The 19,104-nt window shown below is 37.9% G+C and overlaps 1 protein-coding gene across 5 annotated transcripts in view; it reads left to right on the top strand.

Annotated features, from left to right (window-relative positions):
- ADAMTS19 (ADAM metallopeptidase with thrombospondin type 1 motif 19) overlaps nt 1–19,104 on the top strand; it is a 237,443-nt gene that overhangs the window by 184,715 nt on the left and 33,624 nt on the right. For all 5 annotated transcript variants that reach the window (XM_019422109.2, XM_053907517.1, XM_053907518.1 and 2 more), the window contains 3 exons: nt 1,811–1,968; nt 5,983–6,136; nt 17,250–17,385. In XM_019422109.2, the coding sequence (XP_019277654.1) occupies nt 1,811–1,968; nt 5,983–6,136; nt 17,250–17,385 (448 nt within the window). The remainder of the gene's footprint in view (nt 1–1,810; nt 1,969–5,982; nt 6,137–17,249; nt 17,386–19,104) is intronic.

Here is a 19,104-nt window from a genome sequence, read left to right as displayed (position 1 = left end):
GGAACAATATGGAATTATACGGACCACAGTTACCAATCTAGGCCAAAAAGATTTCTTAAAATATTTAATAGATTTTAGAGAAATATAAGGAAATATTTTATCTTTTAGGCAAAATCATTTTTTAAATCAGTTTAGCATTATCTGAAGTATATCCATTTGTAGATGGTAATAGCTGTTTGCAAAGTGGTAAGAGTTTTCTGTCACCATTATTTCCCTCTCAAATTTAAAATTCAAGGTAAAAGTGAATACTTACATATTTTTCATAAAATATCAAGCATATATATTTTCAGATTTATCTAAAGCGTACTTTATGGATAGTACATAATAATCTTATTATTTGGTAGAAATTAATATTGATAAGGTAAAATTTTGAAAATTTTGTTGATACATGACTTATAAAATGGAAATATTAGCACCAGAAAAATCCCTCAGTGGACCAGAAAAGCCTTAATAGAGAATTAATAATTTATTTTGTTAATTAAAATTTTTAAATGCAAATGACTCATAAGCAAATGAAAAATACCTTTAACCCCAATAGCAACTAAACAAGAGATTTTTTTTTAATCTACATTGTTCATAATTTAACTCCTGGTATTTCTCCTCACACATGTTCTTTTGCTTGTCTTTCCCATCTCATTATTTGTTGTCATAACCCACCTGTTTTCTCATCCTAAAAGCGTTGCATCATACCTCATACTTCCTATCACCCACGACAGCCAAGTCATTATCACATATTATCAGTTTCACTCCTAAATGCCCCTTGGTATTCTTCTCCAATACATGAATCCAAGCTACCATTACTTTCAGTTGGGCTACTGTGTTAATGTTATATACTGTCTTCCCCATCCAAATTTGCTCCATATCGGTCCATTTCTATACAACATTGTTCACAAACTTCTATAGCTTTGTATTTTTTCTTAGGAAAAAAACTCTTAAAACATGAACAAGGCCTGTAAGATCCGGCGATTCCTTACCTCTCCAGCCTCCTCCTATGATCCCCTTCAGCGCATCTGGTGTCCTGCATACTTGCTCCCTGATTCTCACCAAGCTGTGACCTTTAAGGCTTTCCCATGTGTAGCTCTCTCGGTCCGGAATGTTCTTTCTCTGCTTCTCTTTTCCCCTGGTTAACATCCTCAGGAAATGATATCTTTCAGACAGGTTTTCTTCATTCTTCCCACACGAGTTCCAGAGTATTCAGTTAGATTAGAAGTTCAATAAAGGCAGATAACATATTTATAATTGTTAATTTGGGGAGGTCCCAGAAGTTTTGAGCATTTCCTACTTTATGGCTGATAGCTAATAACTGTTCAGTCATGATGAAATATTATACAAGAAAAAGGTGCTTCCATGAGGTATTTGAAGCTGGGTACTCTTGGTCACTGTTACAGAAGCCTAAATTGATGCAACATTTGTGAAAATCAATTTAAAAATATTTTTCACAGTCTTTAAATGTTTAACGTATTTGGGTCTGTAATTCCAAATCTGGGATTCTGTCTGAGACAAATATTCAGATATACACATTATACGGTACATTTATCTGAGCATTATTTATAATATAAAAAACTTGGAGATGGTCAAATATTCAATCCATGAAGATTAGCTTAAACAATATTTAGGAAGATTTATTGGCTTACCTTATCAAAACATTTTCATAGAACTATGACATAAAAGCCTTCAATTAACCTTCACATAAATGTCTCTTAGAGAATTCAATTATGTGGAAGAGTCTGGAAGTTTCAATTAAAAAAAATCATTTGAAACAAAATAAGGACATGTTCAACTGTCATAATATTTTTGAACCTCTTTATAGCTCTACGAGACACTGGAAAGCAGTCTATTAATAGTGACTGGAAGATTGAACACTCGGGAGCATTCAACTTAGCGGGCACTACTGTTCATTATGTAAGACGAGGCCTCTGGGAGAAGATCTCCGCCAAAGGTCCTACCACATCACCTCTACACCTCCTGGTATGAGGGGACGAACTGATGACATTGCATAATCAGATTCCTATGGCAAAGGGCTTTCCCAATGTACCTTGTCTTATCTTCTTTCCAAGGTTGAATTGTCAGGTAGACATTCAAAATTATCTAAGAGGTGGGTTTTTAGGTTTTCATTTTAATGTATTCTAAATCATGATGTCAAAGCCAGAAATTACTGGGGGAAGAGCAAGATGTTTTAGGGAATTCACGGACTCAAAGTAGAAGCAAATCATCAGGCAAGAAGGAGCCTATTTTTTCTAAAAGAGGAAGTTTACTAACAGCATCTTAGTGAATCGCTAACCAGAGTGGATGTCTGTAAAGACAGTGTTATAGTGTGGCCAATCACAGCATTTCAAGTATCGATGGAATGGGCATTTTCTGAATCTATATAAAATGACTTTGATAAAATGATATCCTCCCTGGGAAAAGATTTGGTAAACATGTCTAACAGTGCTTCCAATCACCCTCTTCTGTTCGCTTATAGGTGAATTGATTCCTGTAAAGAATTAGGAAAATTTGAGTGTTTCTTACTACCATGTAGTAAAAGACTCAGTATGAGGCAGGACTGAGTATGAAGTGAAGGGAGCAGAACGCTGGGGTTCTGTGTCCCAGCTGGTGGCCGGTTCACATGCCCCTTTTGACCTTGATCTTTGCAGTCACTGGTAATGGCTCGGTAGCCAAGCACTCACTGCACGGCTGGCACGTTCTCCATCTTAGTGGCAAAGTCTGAAATTCAGACACTTCAACACCTCCTTAAGTCCACACATAAAAACAACTCTAAAACACGATCAACTGACTGTTTATTTGGAGTGTAGTGTGCCACATTACTTAATATCGGCACACAATTCAAGTTTTGAATTTGTCTTCAATTGGAGACATCTGTGTTGCTGGTCTAGGAGCCAGAGGTTCAAATCACATATCAGCCCGTTTGCTTTTTCTGCTTTAATGTTCCTGCAGATCACCTGGGGTTCTTGTTCAAATGCCCATTCTGATTCGTTTCATCTGGGGTGGGACATGAGCTCTGCGTTTCTGACCAGCTCCCAGATGATGTCACTGCTGCTGGTCCAGTGACCACATTTCAGATAACAGTGTTTCATGGAACTGAAATCGTAGACCTTACCAACAGGAAGGAAGGGAGCCAAGTGAGATGCATGGGGACCTTCTGCTCCAGATCTTAATAGTAATGATCATACATACCACTCACTGAGCCCTGAGTCAGACACTGTTCCAAAGGGCTTTGCATTCATTAAAGCATTTAATTCTTACAGTAAAACTGAGTGATATGTATTATTACTGTTCCATTTCACAGATTAAAAAATAAACTTAGTATGAAATAGGTTAAGTAATGGGCACAGCATCTCACCGTAAGTCATTCAGCTATGAATAAACCAGGTGTTAATCAGTCTCTCCTGATATAAAGCTTAGATGTAAGTTCTTCACACCAGACAGCACGGGATCATAAGTATACATATACTTTCAATCATTATGTTCTTCATCTCCTCACAGTTTCTTTGGATCCTGTTATTTAATTTGAATTGAAAACTCCACTCTGTGCCCTATGCCATCTGGAGAAAGAAAAAAAAAGTGACTTAACCAAACACTGTATGACCAATATCTGGCTCTTTCCATGATTGGGTCACTTATAATAACAACAAACCAATTTTTAATGCCTGGGTTGCAGAAAATGCCACCGGGTAACCTGCCTTATATGAATGTAACCTACATTTTTTATGGCACAAGACCGGTGCTCTTTATTAAGTCTCTAATTCAAAATCTTAAAACAGTCTGTGAGATCTCAGTGTTGGGCAGAGGAGTTTCCTTGCTGCAGAATCCTTAATCTGCCTGGTAATTACCAAGGTTTTTCCTGGAAGCATGAAGCATAATTAAAGTCAGTGAACTATGTCTAAAAGAAGGCATCTATGTGACCTGGATTTATTCAGTAATCCAAGGGAAACTGCACTTCTAAGATATTTTTCTTTAATGACTATTACAGATTGAAAGCCGGTACTGAATTTTGAAAGGCAATACCTTCTGCTGCCATGCTTCAAAATGTGCCCCTCAACTGTAACGCGGTCACACTTTCCTTCTCGCAGAGATACACTGCCAAACTCAGATGGTTTAAGAGCGAGCTAATGATTTTGTAGCCAATGTCTTTATTTTAAATGGCATTAGATATTCAAGGACAATCTAAAGTTCTATCAATGAAAAGGTAGTTTTTTAAAGAAAAAGAGACATGTTTTCATTAAATTAAAGAAGTTGGCAAATAGCTGTAATTTATGTTCCTTTTATCCCTTTAAAAACTATGTAATAGTCTGGTTATGTCCATAAACAAGATAAGTCAATCTCTATCTCTCTCTCTCTTAACTCATTTAGCCCCAAGTCACTTATAACTGGCAACATCAAATGCGATATTTAATGCCAAAATCAACACTGTGATATACTTAGAATGAATATCCCAGTACGTTATGTGTACGTGAATTTAAAAACTATTATTTTTATTATTGATACAACTGATTTATAATTCCAGTATGTTAGTTCCCAGATCCACATATTAAAATATATCTTAGCATTTCTGTTGATATATTGAGCAGAATATTGAGGGAAAAAAAGCAAAGAAAATTAACCCTGGGCTCATGTAATTTTTTTTCCCATTGAGTGTTAACTGTAAATTACCTGTCATTACAACTCCCTTGATAGAGGTTTAATATCCAACAAAGTTATTTAATAATTTAACAAAATATAAATTTTAGATAATGTTTTATGCATGATATTGCATTTTATAGATTCTCAGATTCAAAGAAGTAATATGTTCCATGGGGTTGACATATTTTGTGTAAATGTACTTCTAAAGGAACATATATTCTCATTCATTCTTTCATTTAAAATGAATATACTTCAGGCATTTTTCTTTATTTTATTTTATTTTTTATTTTTTTAAAGTTTTTATTTTTTTAAGTTTATTTATTTACTTACTTAGAGAGATGGAGAGAGAGGCAGAGAGAGAGAGAGGGAGAGACAGAGAATCCCAAGCAGGATCCACACAGTCAGCATAGAGCCCGATGTGGGGCTCAATCTCACAAACCATGAGATCATGACCCAAGCTGAGATCAAGAGTCAGATGCTTAACCTACTCAACCACCCAGGCACCCCTCTTTCATTTAAAATAGACATGATTGCCCAAGATGATGTCGTTCTAATCTTGGCACTGGGCACCAGGGAGGAGCAAAACAGACATGGTCTCTGCTTATGTGCTAGTCCAGTGTGGCCCAGTGTGCAGTTATCCTCATGCATTTTTCTTGGTTTGTTGCACTGTTTACATATGTGTACCTAACTGTACCATTAGTAAGTTAATATTTATTAAAGAGTTCATTTTAACATAAATATCTTTTCAAATGAAATGATCTTTGCTGCAAATGGAAAATCAGTAATCTTGCCAAAATTGGAAGTTAACTTTAAGCAACATGGAAAAATATTGTTGTTCTCTGGTTAATTTAGACGTTCTCTATCCCTTCTGGGGTGAAGTGATTCCCAAAGTCTTCTATCCTCTTCCTCTACCAGTGACACAGGGACTTTCTGTCCATCTTTCTGTTTTATATGAGTGGAAGGTCTACGTTTGACATTAGATTGTGGCTTATCTCTTGAAGTTAGGTAGGACAGATAGCCCCATCCCCTCCACTAACTTCATCTTCTACATGTATCATAATTTGGGAAACTGCCTAGTCCATTCATAGATCATTAAAAAAAAATGATCTGGTATCTCTGACCTCATTAAGTGGGCCGTTTTTCATGTTGTCTTTAGCTCAGACGTAAATGTGTAACACCAGTCTTTTCAGAAGTATGACACGTCGATGATTTCAGTAATAATGTCACAATTCTGCATGTAAAAAGAGCATGCACACCATGTAATAAGTGTTTTAAGATATCAGTATCCTTGGTATTAGACTTCACGTTGTCTGTGCTCTCCTTTAACCCATCTGCCTTGATCACTCTCATATATTATAGGTGCTGCTATTTCAAGACCAAAATTATGGTCTTCACTATGAATATACTATCCCGTTGGACCCTCTTCCAGAGAATCAGAGCTCAAAAGCACCCGAACCCCTTTTCATGTGGACGCACACAGGCTGGGAAGATTGTGATGCCACGTGTGGAGGAGGTGAAGGATTTTCCAATATTTATCTTACCAAAACTGTAGTTGTTTTCTGATTACTCACTGAGAATTAAGACAGCTCTGCAAACCCTTCTCTGAAATTCCAAGCTCCATAAAGGAATGGAACCTGAAAGGTTTTTGTGACACATTTGGCCCCTAAAAGCCGAACTCTTCTGTGGCACAATTGGACGTGAATTGAAAAAAGGCCATTTACAGTGATTCATTGCATTGCTTTGCGTAAATATTAATGCATTTGCTTGCAGGGTTGCCCTAGACCCCACACAAGCTGTCCCATCATGCATCATGCTTTTATAGTTACTTTCTGTATTTACTTTTTAATTTTCTAGAATCTTAACAGCTTCAAATTCTGGAGTACCTCTACCCATGAGAATTGTAAACCCGCAATAAATATAAGGGTGCTGTGAAGGAGCAGCCTCAAGCTTGCTTCTTTGCCGTCTGCATACTTAGGGTGACTAGACGGAGCACATGGAGGACATCATTTCATTCCCCCCACTGCTTTCTTCCGATTTTTCAAAAGTATATGTCACTATTTTCTATAAAATATGGATGTATCTCGAAACTTCACTCACAGGTTTTAAATTATTTTTTCATAGTAGAACTTAAGGAGGCAAAAGCCCAAAATTACCTCGGCCTAAAATGTGAGCCTGGCAAATCACTTAATCCTACTAATGAGATCCTTGATTCCCAGAGATTCAACAGATTGTTACTCTCAGAGCCCGTTAGGCCAAGGCAAGATCTCAGGTCATGAGCAGCATAGTATTTCCGTTGTGCTTTGTACCTCATAACACATTTTCTGTAGTTCTTTAGTAAGAGCTTCTTTTGAAGGCTAAAAGGAAATATTCTATTCAATTATACCAAAATATAGACAAGTGGAATATCAGTTTTGTTTTCTAGGCAAAGAAACTGTTGATATACATAGCCTAAGTGTGCTGTGGCAGGAGCAGGCAAAGGTACAAACCAGACTAGCATGTGGGGGAGAAGGTTTGGGGGAAAAAGAAAAGGAAAATACACAATACAAAGAAGTAATATAGTTTCAAAATGTGAAGAATACTCTCGATGAAAATTAAGCAAGAGAGAAAAATAAATACGGGTTGGGAGTTGGGAGGGGGTAGGTGCAGAAAATAGTCTGAGAAGGCCTCAGTGAGGAGACCACACTGATTTAAAAATCTGTAGTGACTATGGATGGGCACAAGAGGGTGTCTGCTGGGGTGTCCGGTGGGAATGGGTTCCAGGCAAAGGTTCTGAGGTGGGAGTAGAGCTGGAATGCTCCAGAAATAGCAAGAATGCTAGCATGGTTCTCCTTTACTGAGTGATGTTATGTGCCGTTAGAGGATTTGAATAGAGAAGTGGCTTATTCTGGTTTATGGTATAAAAAGGTTTTTCTATGTCTGAGTTGAGAATAGATGGAATTAAAGAGGAGAAGTGGATCAACCAGAAAGTTATGGCAATAATCTAAGAAAGAGATGATAGTAGTTTGGCCACAGTGGTAGCAGTAGACATAGGAGGAAGTGGTCAGGTTCTGTATATTTTTTAAAGTAGAATCAATAGAATCTGTTGAAAGGCTAGATGTGGAGTGTGAGAGAAAGAAAGATGTCAAGGATGACTGTGATGGCTTTTACCAAGCAACTGGCAGGACAAAGTCACCATCAACTTACCTAGGAAAGCCTGTGCAGTAGCAGGATTAAGAAAGAGTTTGATTTCCAACAGAAGTCTGAGATCCCTATGGGACATCTAAGTGTGACATCAAGTAAGATATGTAAGTTGGGTGGCCGGGAGAGAAGATCAGACTAGAGATAGAAAATATATGGTAGGTATTCTAAAATGCTGAGGCTCAAGTGACCTAAGGAGTGAGTGAAGAGAGAGAGACGCTGCTAAAGGATTGAGTCTTGGGGCACTCTACTCTTTAGACTTCAGAGAGAGAAGGAAGCAGCAAAGCAGGTTAAAATGAGTAACCACCATCATAGGAGAAGAAGCAGGCAGAAGAGAGTGCTTTCATGTAAAGTAAGTGAGAAAGTGTTACAAGAGGGATAGAATGATCAACTCTATCAAAAACTAACAGGTCAAAAATACTGTAGACTGAAAGTTGACTATTATATTCAAATATATTTATTATATTTTTAGATGTATTTACTTTATTTAAATATATTTATTATTATATTTTCAAATATATTTATTTTATTTAAATATATTTATTATATTTGAAATGTAGAGTCCAATGATGATCCTGACAAAAATAATTTTAATGAAGTAGTTGAGTCAAAAGATTAAATAGAGTGGATTCAAAAGAAAATAATCATGGTGTGAACTGGAGAAAAGACTCAAAGTAACTCAGGAAATCTTGCTGAAAGAAGAAAACAGAAATGTGGCAATAGCTGGAGGGGACTGTGAGTCAAAGAGTTTGTTGTTGTTTTTAATAAGGGAGCCTATATATGATTGTTTGCCAATGTGCATTTTCTAGAATAGGACAAAAAACTAGTGATGCAAAGGAGAGAGCAAAAAAAATTGCTGTTGTGATATCCTTGAGTACGCAAGATTGGATAGAGGGAGTAGTTGACTCTACATAGAAATATGGACAGCACATCCCTCATAACAGGAGAAAGGACAGTATCTGAGCAGCAACAGGTGTCACGAACTTATCCTTAAAGAGCATCTTGCTGAGCATGAAGGTGGAACAGAAGATATTAGAATTTTGAAGAGTGATGTGAAATGGTCACTTAAGACAATGAGAGAATGAATGAATTGGGTCCGTGTATTTTGATTTTTCAATAGCTTTCATGGTTCACTTGAAGTTAACGGTCATGAATTTAGTTTGACTCCAGTCATCATAATAATATGTTGCCCTCCAGCTGTGTACAGCATTTAGATACACTTGTAAGTTTGGAAATTGCCAGGTGAGTATAATAAAATGAGAGAACATGGTCCCAAGGTTGAATGCAAGGAGTTGAAAATGGTTGACCGTGGAATTTAGTTGTATAAGGAGGAAGGTAAAGGTATGAGGGGATTGAAAGACAGTAGAAAGGTGGTAGGACTGACAGACGACACAGCTCAGTGGGGCTAAAGAACTTTTAGACTTGGGGTACTCAAGAAGGACTGGAAGTACAGGAGATGGTGACAGAAAATAGAGGTTAGGTTATAGAGGGGTTATAGTTTTGGTAATAACAAAATGAGGAAAATTGGTGGCTTGAGTAATGTGAAAGGCAAGATCTCTGGGTAGGGATCCATTCAAATGAATACTGTAAACACAAAAATAGTGCCAGGGGCAGTGTTAGCAAATATCACAATCACCTAGAAGACAAAATCTTAGAGAGAGGGAGTGACCTAGGAGTTGATGCAGCAGCAAGGAAAATGTGTCACAGAGTCTGATCCAAAGGTGTAGGTTTAAAAAGAAGAAAGGGAAGATGGTCTGGTCATAGCAGTGAAGAGCTTGGACAGCCATGCCACCTCTCCGTCCAAAGGTGTGGGACCTAAGTAAGAAAATGGCCACCCAGCTGGAAGTACAACAAACAGTACCCTCAGGAGAGAGGGGAAAAAGGTGGCAAGAACATGTAGAGGTACAGAGGATGGGGAAGAGGATTCCTGCCAGAGCGCTCGGAGCCTTTGGGTTCCCAAACAACTGCTAGTACACCTGGCCCTCTCAGGTAGCCAGAGCAAAGGCAACATGGGGGACAAGAGAAGGAGAAGACACAGGACATACTTTGCTCCTGAGGATATAGAGTAATTACAGGAAAAGGATGTCAAATTGCTCTAGCAATTATAAAAAATGCTACCAGTCATCCTTGCCACAGTGAAGTTTTCATTGGCCATGTTTCTCCAGGGACCCCATTATCGCCAAGTGACTTGGGATCCTCTGCCCCCCTGTCTTCTCTTGCTAGTGCTCCCATAAACACGCAAAGTCCTGTTCCTCTGTTCCACCCATTCTTTAGTGATGCCAGGGCCCATTACAATTAGGGGGTTCTGCTTTATATCCGCTACCCAAATAAAAACCAGAAGCAAAATTAGAAACAAATACATTTGCAATGAAAATCTGTACAGTTAGAATTTTCTCTTTAATACAACTCAGATAAGGAAGACCCGCCCCCATCCAATGGTGAGCTGCAGGGCAGTAGAGTGATGACAGGGTTGATAGTTCTTGTTAGATCCCTGAAAGGCATTCATTAAAATCTGTTTGTATTTGAAACTCTAAACAGAAAAATGTTTACCCAGTAAATTTCGTTTTCCTCATTTTCTTTCTTTCTTCTGCAATTGCAGTCAAATAGGAGCTACATTAGAAGTAAACATACAGAATTTGTCAATCCTCATTTTGAATAAACAAGTTTACGGGGGAGGGGTGGTTAAATTTTTTTTTTCCCCAAAATCACATTCATTACAATCTAGATTGTGTTTTGCCAATTGCCAAACCTTAAGGAATAGAGATTTGCTACGTCTAGATATTCTTAAACATAACTTCTTAATTATCAATATGAGAAAATTTAAATGTGTAGAGATTAAGGGACTTCCCAAGGCCACATGCCCTGTGGGAATAGAGTTCAAGTTAGAATCCAGGACTCCTAAACTCAAATCTTCTCTCCTCCTCACATCATATTTTCTTCAAGAGTAGCTCAAAAGGCTTAATGTCATTTCTTTTCACAAAATAGGTCAGGTCCCTTAGAGATCATGTAAGTTTTGTTTTGATTCAAAGAGATGTTTTACTGAATCTGTTCAATGAGAAATTAGATATGTTTTTGTTTTTATTTTGTAAAATAAGTCCTAATTATACCCAGTCTTTATATGATTTGCGCTCGCACAGACCTTCTCTCTCAAATCTGTTCCACTGTGTTCATTCAACAGTTTTCAATTATCTCTATGTTAATAGGGTAAATATTACTTTCAATGCCAAGATATTTCTGGGCTTTTGGTATTATTTTCCTTTGCAGTTCATAAATAAAGTGGATGGACAGGATTTCAGGAATCGTATCTTTTCGAACTTCGTATTGTCCATTTTATAGCCAGAAGGAGCTCTGTAATCTTTCAGCATATTCATGAATTAAAGGAGAGTCAGTTCAAAGCACAGAACATTGGAAACAGATTCATGCAAAATTTATCTTCAACAGCAAAGATGAATAATAGCACTATTTTACTTCACAGGACTATATTAAGCAAGAGCAAATAAAATATCACAGAGCTGTATAAAATTTCAATGTTTGACATGTTATTTTTTGGATTCTGTTGTAAGGCATTAGATTGCCAGCAATACGGGGGAAAAAGAAATTTTTGAAAGGTCCCTACTATCAGGTAGCTAAATTTTTATTGTAATGATCTTTTATGTCAGCATCTCAAAACTGTTTTAGACTGAAAACCCAAATTAAAGTTAATTCACCGTGCAATATAGTTTTATTAATACTAGTTATTACAAGATATAAAAAGCCTTTAGAAGGAATATTTTTAAATGGCAAATGGATGTTGATGATCTCAAGAAAAATTTTCTAACACAGTAACATGTATGCTTTTTGACATCATCTTTTCAAATTCTTTTTTATTTTTTTTAATGTTTATTCATTTTTTGAGAGATGGAGACCTAGTGTGAGTGGGGGAGGGGCAGAGAGAGAGAGAGAGAGAGAGAGAGAGAGAGAGAGAGACAGGATCTGAAGCAGGCTCCAGGCTCTGAGCTGTCAGCACAGAGCCTGATACGGGGCTCAAACCCACTAACTGAGATCATGACCTGGGCCAAAGTCGTACGCCCAACCGACTGAGCCACCCAGGCGCCCCTTGTCTTTTCCTATTCTAATGATAGTTCTAGAAAAATTTGAAAGGGTGTATCATTTTGTATTTTTGCGTTGGCCACTAAAATGGGGTCCTTTTATTTTCAAACAGCTTAAAATGTATTTGGGAAATAAATGTTTACTTTGCATTGGTGTTCTAAAACATCTAAAAACTCTTTGAAGGACTGTTTTAAATTTATTTTGGCACCTCAGATGTAAGGTTTACTGGATCAAGTTCTTTTTGACATAAAAGGCCTGTTTTAAGTGCTCTTGGAGTTCAGAGGCATTAGAGGTGTATCATTTCTTAATATCTGAGGGGGTATGTGGAATTAGCATTCCAAATACTGGATACAATAACTGCATTACTCTAGAGTTTATTTTGAGCTAGTGGATGAATTAATGATATAAAACCTAGAATAAGGACTCCAGAATTCCATTATCCCTTTTGAAATAAATAAATAGTTAAACATGCTTTTAGGAAGTCTAAAGAGATACAATTTGAAGGGAACAAAGTAGGTCAAATACCACATTCTTCACATAGTCCAAGCCCTACCAGCTGACAACTCTCATTGTTGGCCTTGTATCATGAGATCCTTCAGACACAGCTTTCCTTGTGCGTGAACAGATTCTGAGGAGGATCCAAGCCTCCGGGTCCAAGTTGATGAGACGTCTCCGAATAGAATACCCATACCTTTGCACTGGTACAGTTTGTTTCCATTTTTCCATCTTAAAGGCACATTGCATGCACCACAGTAAATGTTATTAGTTGACGAAAATGCACCAAAATATATTTTTTGTTCTCTGCATTATTTTACTTGAATATTATTTAACACAGTTTTGTATTCCAGTTTCTTTAATAAGAACATTTTATATTAATGTAAACTTTTTATCAACTTGAATTTTGATACCTACGTTATAATTCATTGACTGAAATTGCCATAGGTAACTGTGCCCCACAGTTTGTCATGTGGTTTGCCAATGACTTTTCACCATTTTAGGAAGTCTTGAGATGAACCTCTTAGCACAGAAAGTACTTTGGTCTTGACTTACATGCTGATATAGCACTCATTGATTCCTTTACCAATACTGAATGTGGAGTCAGTATTGCTAAGTGGTCCAATGATGAGTGCTTTCTTCTTTTAGAGAATTCACTGTTCATCTAGTAGGGGCCAGATAATAGTAAAATCACTACACAAAGTGATATGGGAAGATGTAAAAAGCTTTCCAGGGCTATGCCTAGGTGCAAAGGCACTCAGGTTTGTGAGAATGTTTATTTCTGGGGTGTAAAATAAGAGGATCAAGGAGTGGGAAGTAATTTGACCATTTTCTACTTTTTATAGAAAGAAGCTAGTGCATGAAAGTCCTTGAGTGTTATGCTAGGACTCAAGTTAAATTTATCTTGGAAGTTATGGGATCCCATTAAACTACTTATGTGCATGGAAATGATAAGTTCACTTTGGATTATATATTGGGTGTTGAAAACAATACAAAATAAAAATATTTTCATTAAAAAAAAGATGAAATAGTCATTTTAATATTAAGCCCAAGCCCTGAGGGAAAATTTTTACAGAAATGTCAAAAAATGACTAAGAATCAAATGGAATGCACAATTTTGGAAGTTGACCAAGTTAGCAATTGTATGCCTAAAGAAACCCCTGCATTTTACATATTTCTAAGGAGTGCTCAGAGAAGAGCCCTTCATCCTTATGAAAATATATTTACTTTTGGGTTACTTGCTTGCTGGCCATTGTGAGTTCAATAGAAAATAAATAGATAATTTGAGAGAAAATTATAAAGACCAATGACTATATATAATCTCTGTCTTGTAGAGGTCCACAGTTTTATTTAAAAGTTTGGAACAGGGGCGCCTGGGTAGCTTGGTCGGCTAAGTGTCTGACTTCGGCTTAGGTCATGATCTCACTGCTCATGAGTTCGAGGCCCGTGTCAGGCTCTGTGCTGACAGCTCAGAGCCTGGAGGCTGTTTCGGAATCTGTGTCTCCCTCTCTCTCTGATCCTCCCGCATTCATTCTCCATCTCTCTCTGTCTCAAAAATAAATAAATGTTAAAAAAAAAAGTTTGGAACATCTAATAAGATAGAGAGAATTTCACCTACATATACTGAAGCACTGAACACATTCCCAAGAACGTGTTTCCACATTTATGGTGCCAGTTCTAGAAATGTGATCTATGTGGATAGAATATAGTTTTATTAAAAATATCCATTTCATGGGGTTAAATATAGACCATAGAAAGAAGATCAGCTTGTATCTGAGACTGGAAAAGAAGGCACATGTATCTAGTCTTTGTTAAGTGTCTTCAGAGAACAGAGTCAGTAAATAAAAATCACCCTTCATTTTCAGGTTTTGCCCGAATTTGGCAATGAGACCAATTGCTTAATGGTCATCTTCTTGTATTCATAATTGTATTCAAAGCATCAAAACTGATTTCCCCAAAACCGATTTAAAGGGAATGACCTAGAGGTGAAGTTAATTGCCGTAAAGCAAGTAATACACTGTCAACAGCTTCCAGCTACTCATGGCTCAGGCGGAAAGCCAGTTACTTCATCACTTTGGGTCCGTCCCTAGGTTCCACAGTACGGGATGCATTGTAAATACTGCTATTAGATGCTAGAATGGAAATTTCCTGTGTTGGCTGGAACATAAAAATATATAAAAGAAAAAAGTCAAACAATAACATTTCCATATGGCTTGAAGATCTAGTTGTATTTTCATAGGCATAGTGTGCCTGTAGCTGAGCAATAGATTTCTTCCCCCTGATTCTATTGTTTTTGTTCAATGAAATTTTTTAAAAGTAGGGCCAAGTCTATCCTCTCTGCCAAAAAACGTATGATGTGAGCTTCCTTGCTCCAGTGTAGATGGAAAAGTCCCAATTCATCATCACATGCCTTTCCATTTTCCTTGAACACCAAGGTGCTCCCTGAAATGAGATAGAAACCTATGTCTCTTTTGACATATCAACACTTGTCCTCGAAACATTTTTTTTCAATAGCTTCATATGTGAGCTCTGGGGTAGTATAACTAAAGTTATGCATTTCCTGAGGAAAGGAAAGAAATGCAGTGTAATTAGCCCTGAGTTATTTACTGCATGACTACATACATGTTCACAAAAGCTTTCTGGATACCGTCTGTTAGTCATTTGTGTGTGTGTGTTGTATTTGGCAGAAAGCCACTCTTTAAATTAGTTTAGGCAACCACATCTATTCTGCAAAATAGCATCTTAGGAATTTGAAGGCCTTAAATTCGATTTTAAAACTAACATTTATATTTGATGAAAGGAACGTGTATTTTAATCCTGCTTTTAAGTGGGCATCATCATAATGTAGAAAGTGTTACTTACATATGTTCGCATTATACAGAACTTGCATAATATCTATTTAATTGTGCATCAGGTCATAAAGGTGCACCTGGAACATGGGAAACTAGGAAGAAGTTACCCAAAACTCTGTGTCCCGATTATTTACACTTAGGTAACTCCTACCTTCTGAGGCAAGTTTTTTTTTTCTGCAAAAAAACGAACATAAGCCATTTCTGCTTTTCTAGCAATTTATTTGAAAATTGAAGTTGGTGGTACTGAACACTTCTGTGATTACATGTAATGCCGCACTCCACCCTTCTTGGCCTACCTGGGAATAGCCTGGACAGCCCCTAAGCATTTACCTCCAGCGTAAAATGTTGTCTTTTATTCTACCAGTTGGCATCAGCTTGCCTGAACATGTGAGGTACACAGGTCAGGGCCAGGACTTCTGAGGCAGAGATGTTCATTCAAGTAGGCAGCTGACCATAAAGTCCTTAGCCTGGACTCTGCAGTTGAGCTCACGTTCTATTTGCCAAGCTGGGAAAGGGCCTTTTACATGCCTGGCACTATGTTGTCTATATGGAGCTCCCATAGAATAAGCTGTATTGCACCGGAATTCTCCAGACCGGGAATAGTTTGGTCAACATTGTGCTACTTGTACTAGAAAATAAAACTGAAGACCTAAATGATTTCAATAACATGATATGCAATAATCACAGATATAATTGTTAGTTAATACACACATACACACACATACGGGGGTGGAGAGAGAATCCTTTTTGTATACTACAAATTGTCATGGGACTATGCTCAGTGTTGTTGAGAGGCAGGTGAAGGGAAGATCCTCAAGCCCAACAACTGTTCTTTGCCTTCTACTGGGCCACCTTGTTGCTTCTCCCCATCCCCCATTCAGGTCAAAGCAAAAGATACTAAACATTACTCAAAGTAGCTCTCTGTCTACATTCCTTCTTTTCTTCTTTCTTGATGCCAGCCTTCCCTGTCTGTCAGTTAAATCACAGAGTGACCTCTGTGCCACCAGCCCAGCCTGTCGTATTTGGCATGACTGTCATGAATGCTCTGAGTTTCCTAATTACCCATTGCATGACAGTCACGGGACCCTAACTAATGGCCTTTCAGTAGAGACCCAGAAGACTTGAGATTATTTTCTTAATCCTTTATGACCCATCTGGCCTTAAAATTGTTAGTAGATGTAATTACTTTATAATGTCAAACAATAAGTTAAATTAGGTTATTAAATCTTACGTAGATATTTAGACTTTTATAGAGAAACAGAATTAGCATATATTTACTAGGCTCTTCAGGTACCAGATGAAATAACGAAAATGTTGTCAAGTAAGTGTTCTTATCGGTCTCAAAGAACAAGAAATACCATACTAGTGGTCATTTTAACCTACTCTAATCAGACTTTATCATAACAGAGAAAGTAGAGAAGCCATTTTTCTGAAATCTGGTGAAAAATAGCAGGAGTACCATAGCTTTTCTTAGAGAACATCACACTGAATAGGGAACGAATATTTCTAGAATTCCTCATTGCGCTAAAACACTTTTATCAGAGACAATAAGAATAAAGGTGTGAGTTATACTAAAAATATACAGAAAAGCCTGCTTTCCATAATTTACTGCAGAGCACAGGTGGTACAGAGCCAAATGATAAAATACACACGTGTGTTTATGTGCTTCCATGAAAATATACAGGATTTTTGCAAATTACAGCTTTCCACCACTTAATGCTAAAAGATAGCATAGTCCTTACCAACAAATCCTTAATTAATGTTTTATCAACTTATGCTGCCACAATCCCTTGGGAATGTAAAACTTGCCATTTAATTTCTAGTGAGGAAAACCTTACCATTTATCTTCTTTAAGCCTAGAGATGTATTTGCATGTAAATTTTAAATTATATCTTCATTGATATAACTTAAAATTCCTTTACAAATCTGAAAATTACAACCAGCCTATGCACACCTCCTAAGCCCATTTACATAAAGGCCTCTCATTTCTTTATGTTTGTTTGCTCTTTTCAGGAGAAAGGAAGACAACAGTGTCTTGCACAAAAATCATGAACAAAAACATCAGCATTGTGGACAACAAGAAATGCAAATACCTAACCAAGCCTGAGCCACAGATTCGCAAATGTAATGAGCAACCATGCCAAACAAGGTAACCCTCTCCCACCACTTGCTAATGCTCCATTTGGCCATTAAATCACTGGTCTTTAACACTCAAAACACTGGGGCGCCTGGATGGCTCAGTGGGTTGAGCACCAACTTTGGCTCAGGTCATAATCTCACGGTTGGTGAGTTTGAGCCCCTTGTCGGGTTCTGTGCTGACAGCTCAGAGCCTGGAGGGTGCTTTGGATCCTGTGTCTCCCTCTCTCCCTGCCCCTCCCCCTGCTCGTCCTCTGTCTGTCTGTCTCTCTCTCTCAAAAATAAAATAAACATAAAAATATTTTTTAAACACTCCAAATACTAACAAATCCACACTTTCCTAACAACAGCGCAAAGGAATATATACCAAGATGTAAGGTTTTAAACAAGCAAGATCTAGGAAAGAAAGATAATTGCCTGGATGGAAAGAGTATTAAAGCAGAAAGGATAGGGGGCACATGGGTGGCTCAGTTGGTTAAGTGTCTGACATTTGATTTTGGTTCAAGTCATGATTTCACAGTTGGGATCAAGCTCCGAGTCAGGCTCTGTGCTGACAATGTGGGGCCTGCTTGGGATTCTCTCTCTCTTTCTCTGCCCCTCCCCTGCTCATGTACATGCCTGTTCTCTCTGTCTCTCTGTATATCTGTCTGTCTGTCTCTCTCTCTCAAAATAATGAATAAGCTTAAAAATAAAAGCAGCAAGGCTAGGACTTACCTCAACTTTAACTGTATTCTCCACAGGATGAAAACAACCACTAAGTGAGACAAAGGAGGTGTAATTAAAATTACTTGGTAATCTGTTGGTCACTTCTTCAAAAACCTGACTATGGGTTGAAGTTAGCTATTTGTTCTTGAATTCTCTGAAATGGTATTGTAGAACTTGCCAAGGGAGATATAAAACAAAGCAGGACTGGCCGGGATCCAGTCCCTCACGCGACGCCAGGGATGGTGTGGTCCTCCTGGTTTCCCAGGCTACGTCTTCACTTCCTCTCCCAGAGCTCCCAGGGTGACTGCCCGATCCCTGACCTTCCATTGCCCAATTCCTGAGCTGGGTCCTAGTTATTGGGCAGTCCATTTGTCTCGGTCTCCTGTGACTTCCCCAGTGAGTATGAGGCAACAAAGTAGGCGAGAAACTCTGAAGTAGGAAGTAAGACAGTGATGCTGAGCAGCTGAAAGTGGTGTAGAAACCTTAGTAACAGGCAGAGATGAAGTGGAACTGGAGTATCATTTTGGAGTGAGCTAGCAGCAAGGTGGTTTGGAGTGGTTCCCATCATAGAACTGAACGTCCACGTGTTTTCATATAAAAATTAAGGTTGGGCTTGAGTGGGACTGACCCCCAGTGTCAAAGGTCCTAAAAGCTTTCAAAGATAGAAGGATTAAATGAGTTTGAGTCTGCATTGAATCCTCTGGAATACAGACAGGCACATCTGTTCTATCCCAACACTCAGAGATCTGTTGAGGCTCAGGACATAGTTGTGAGTTCCTGGCGAGCCAAACAGAGATTGATCTCCCCGCTCATTGGCTCCTGTACAAGGGACACAGTGAATTTACATGTCCTGGAACTCAGGTGTGCAAATAATTTGTAGCTTTATAGCAGTCTATAACTATATAATATTCTTCATGACCCTCCACTGAAATGAATAAGTATGGGGGAGCAGTTTAAAGAGGGAGGAGGAACAAAGTTGCCAATTAACTGTATTTAAACTTTTTTGTCTTAATCTCTTTGGGAATTA

This window comes from Panthera pardus, unplaced genomic scaffold (genome assembly GCF_024362965.1).
Source record: "Panthera pardus isolate Hobbes unplaced genomic scaffold, ASM2436296v1 HiC_scaffold_2, whole genome shotgun sequence".
NCBI lineage: Eukaryota > Metazoa > Chordata > Mammalia > Carnivora > Felidae > Panthera > Panthera pardus.
This window is presented reverse-complemented; position numbering and strand designations above follow the sequence as displayed.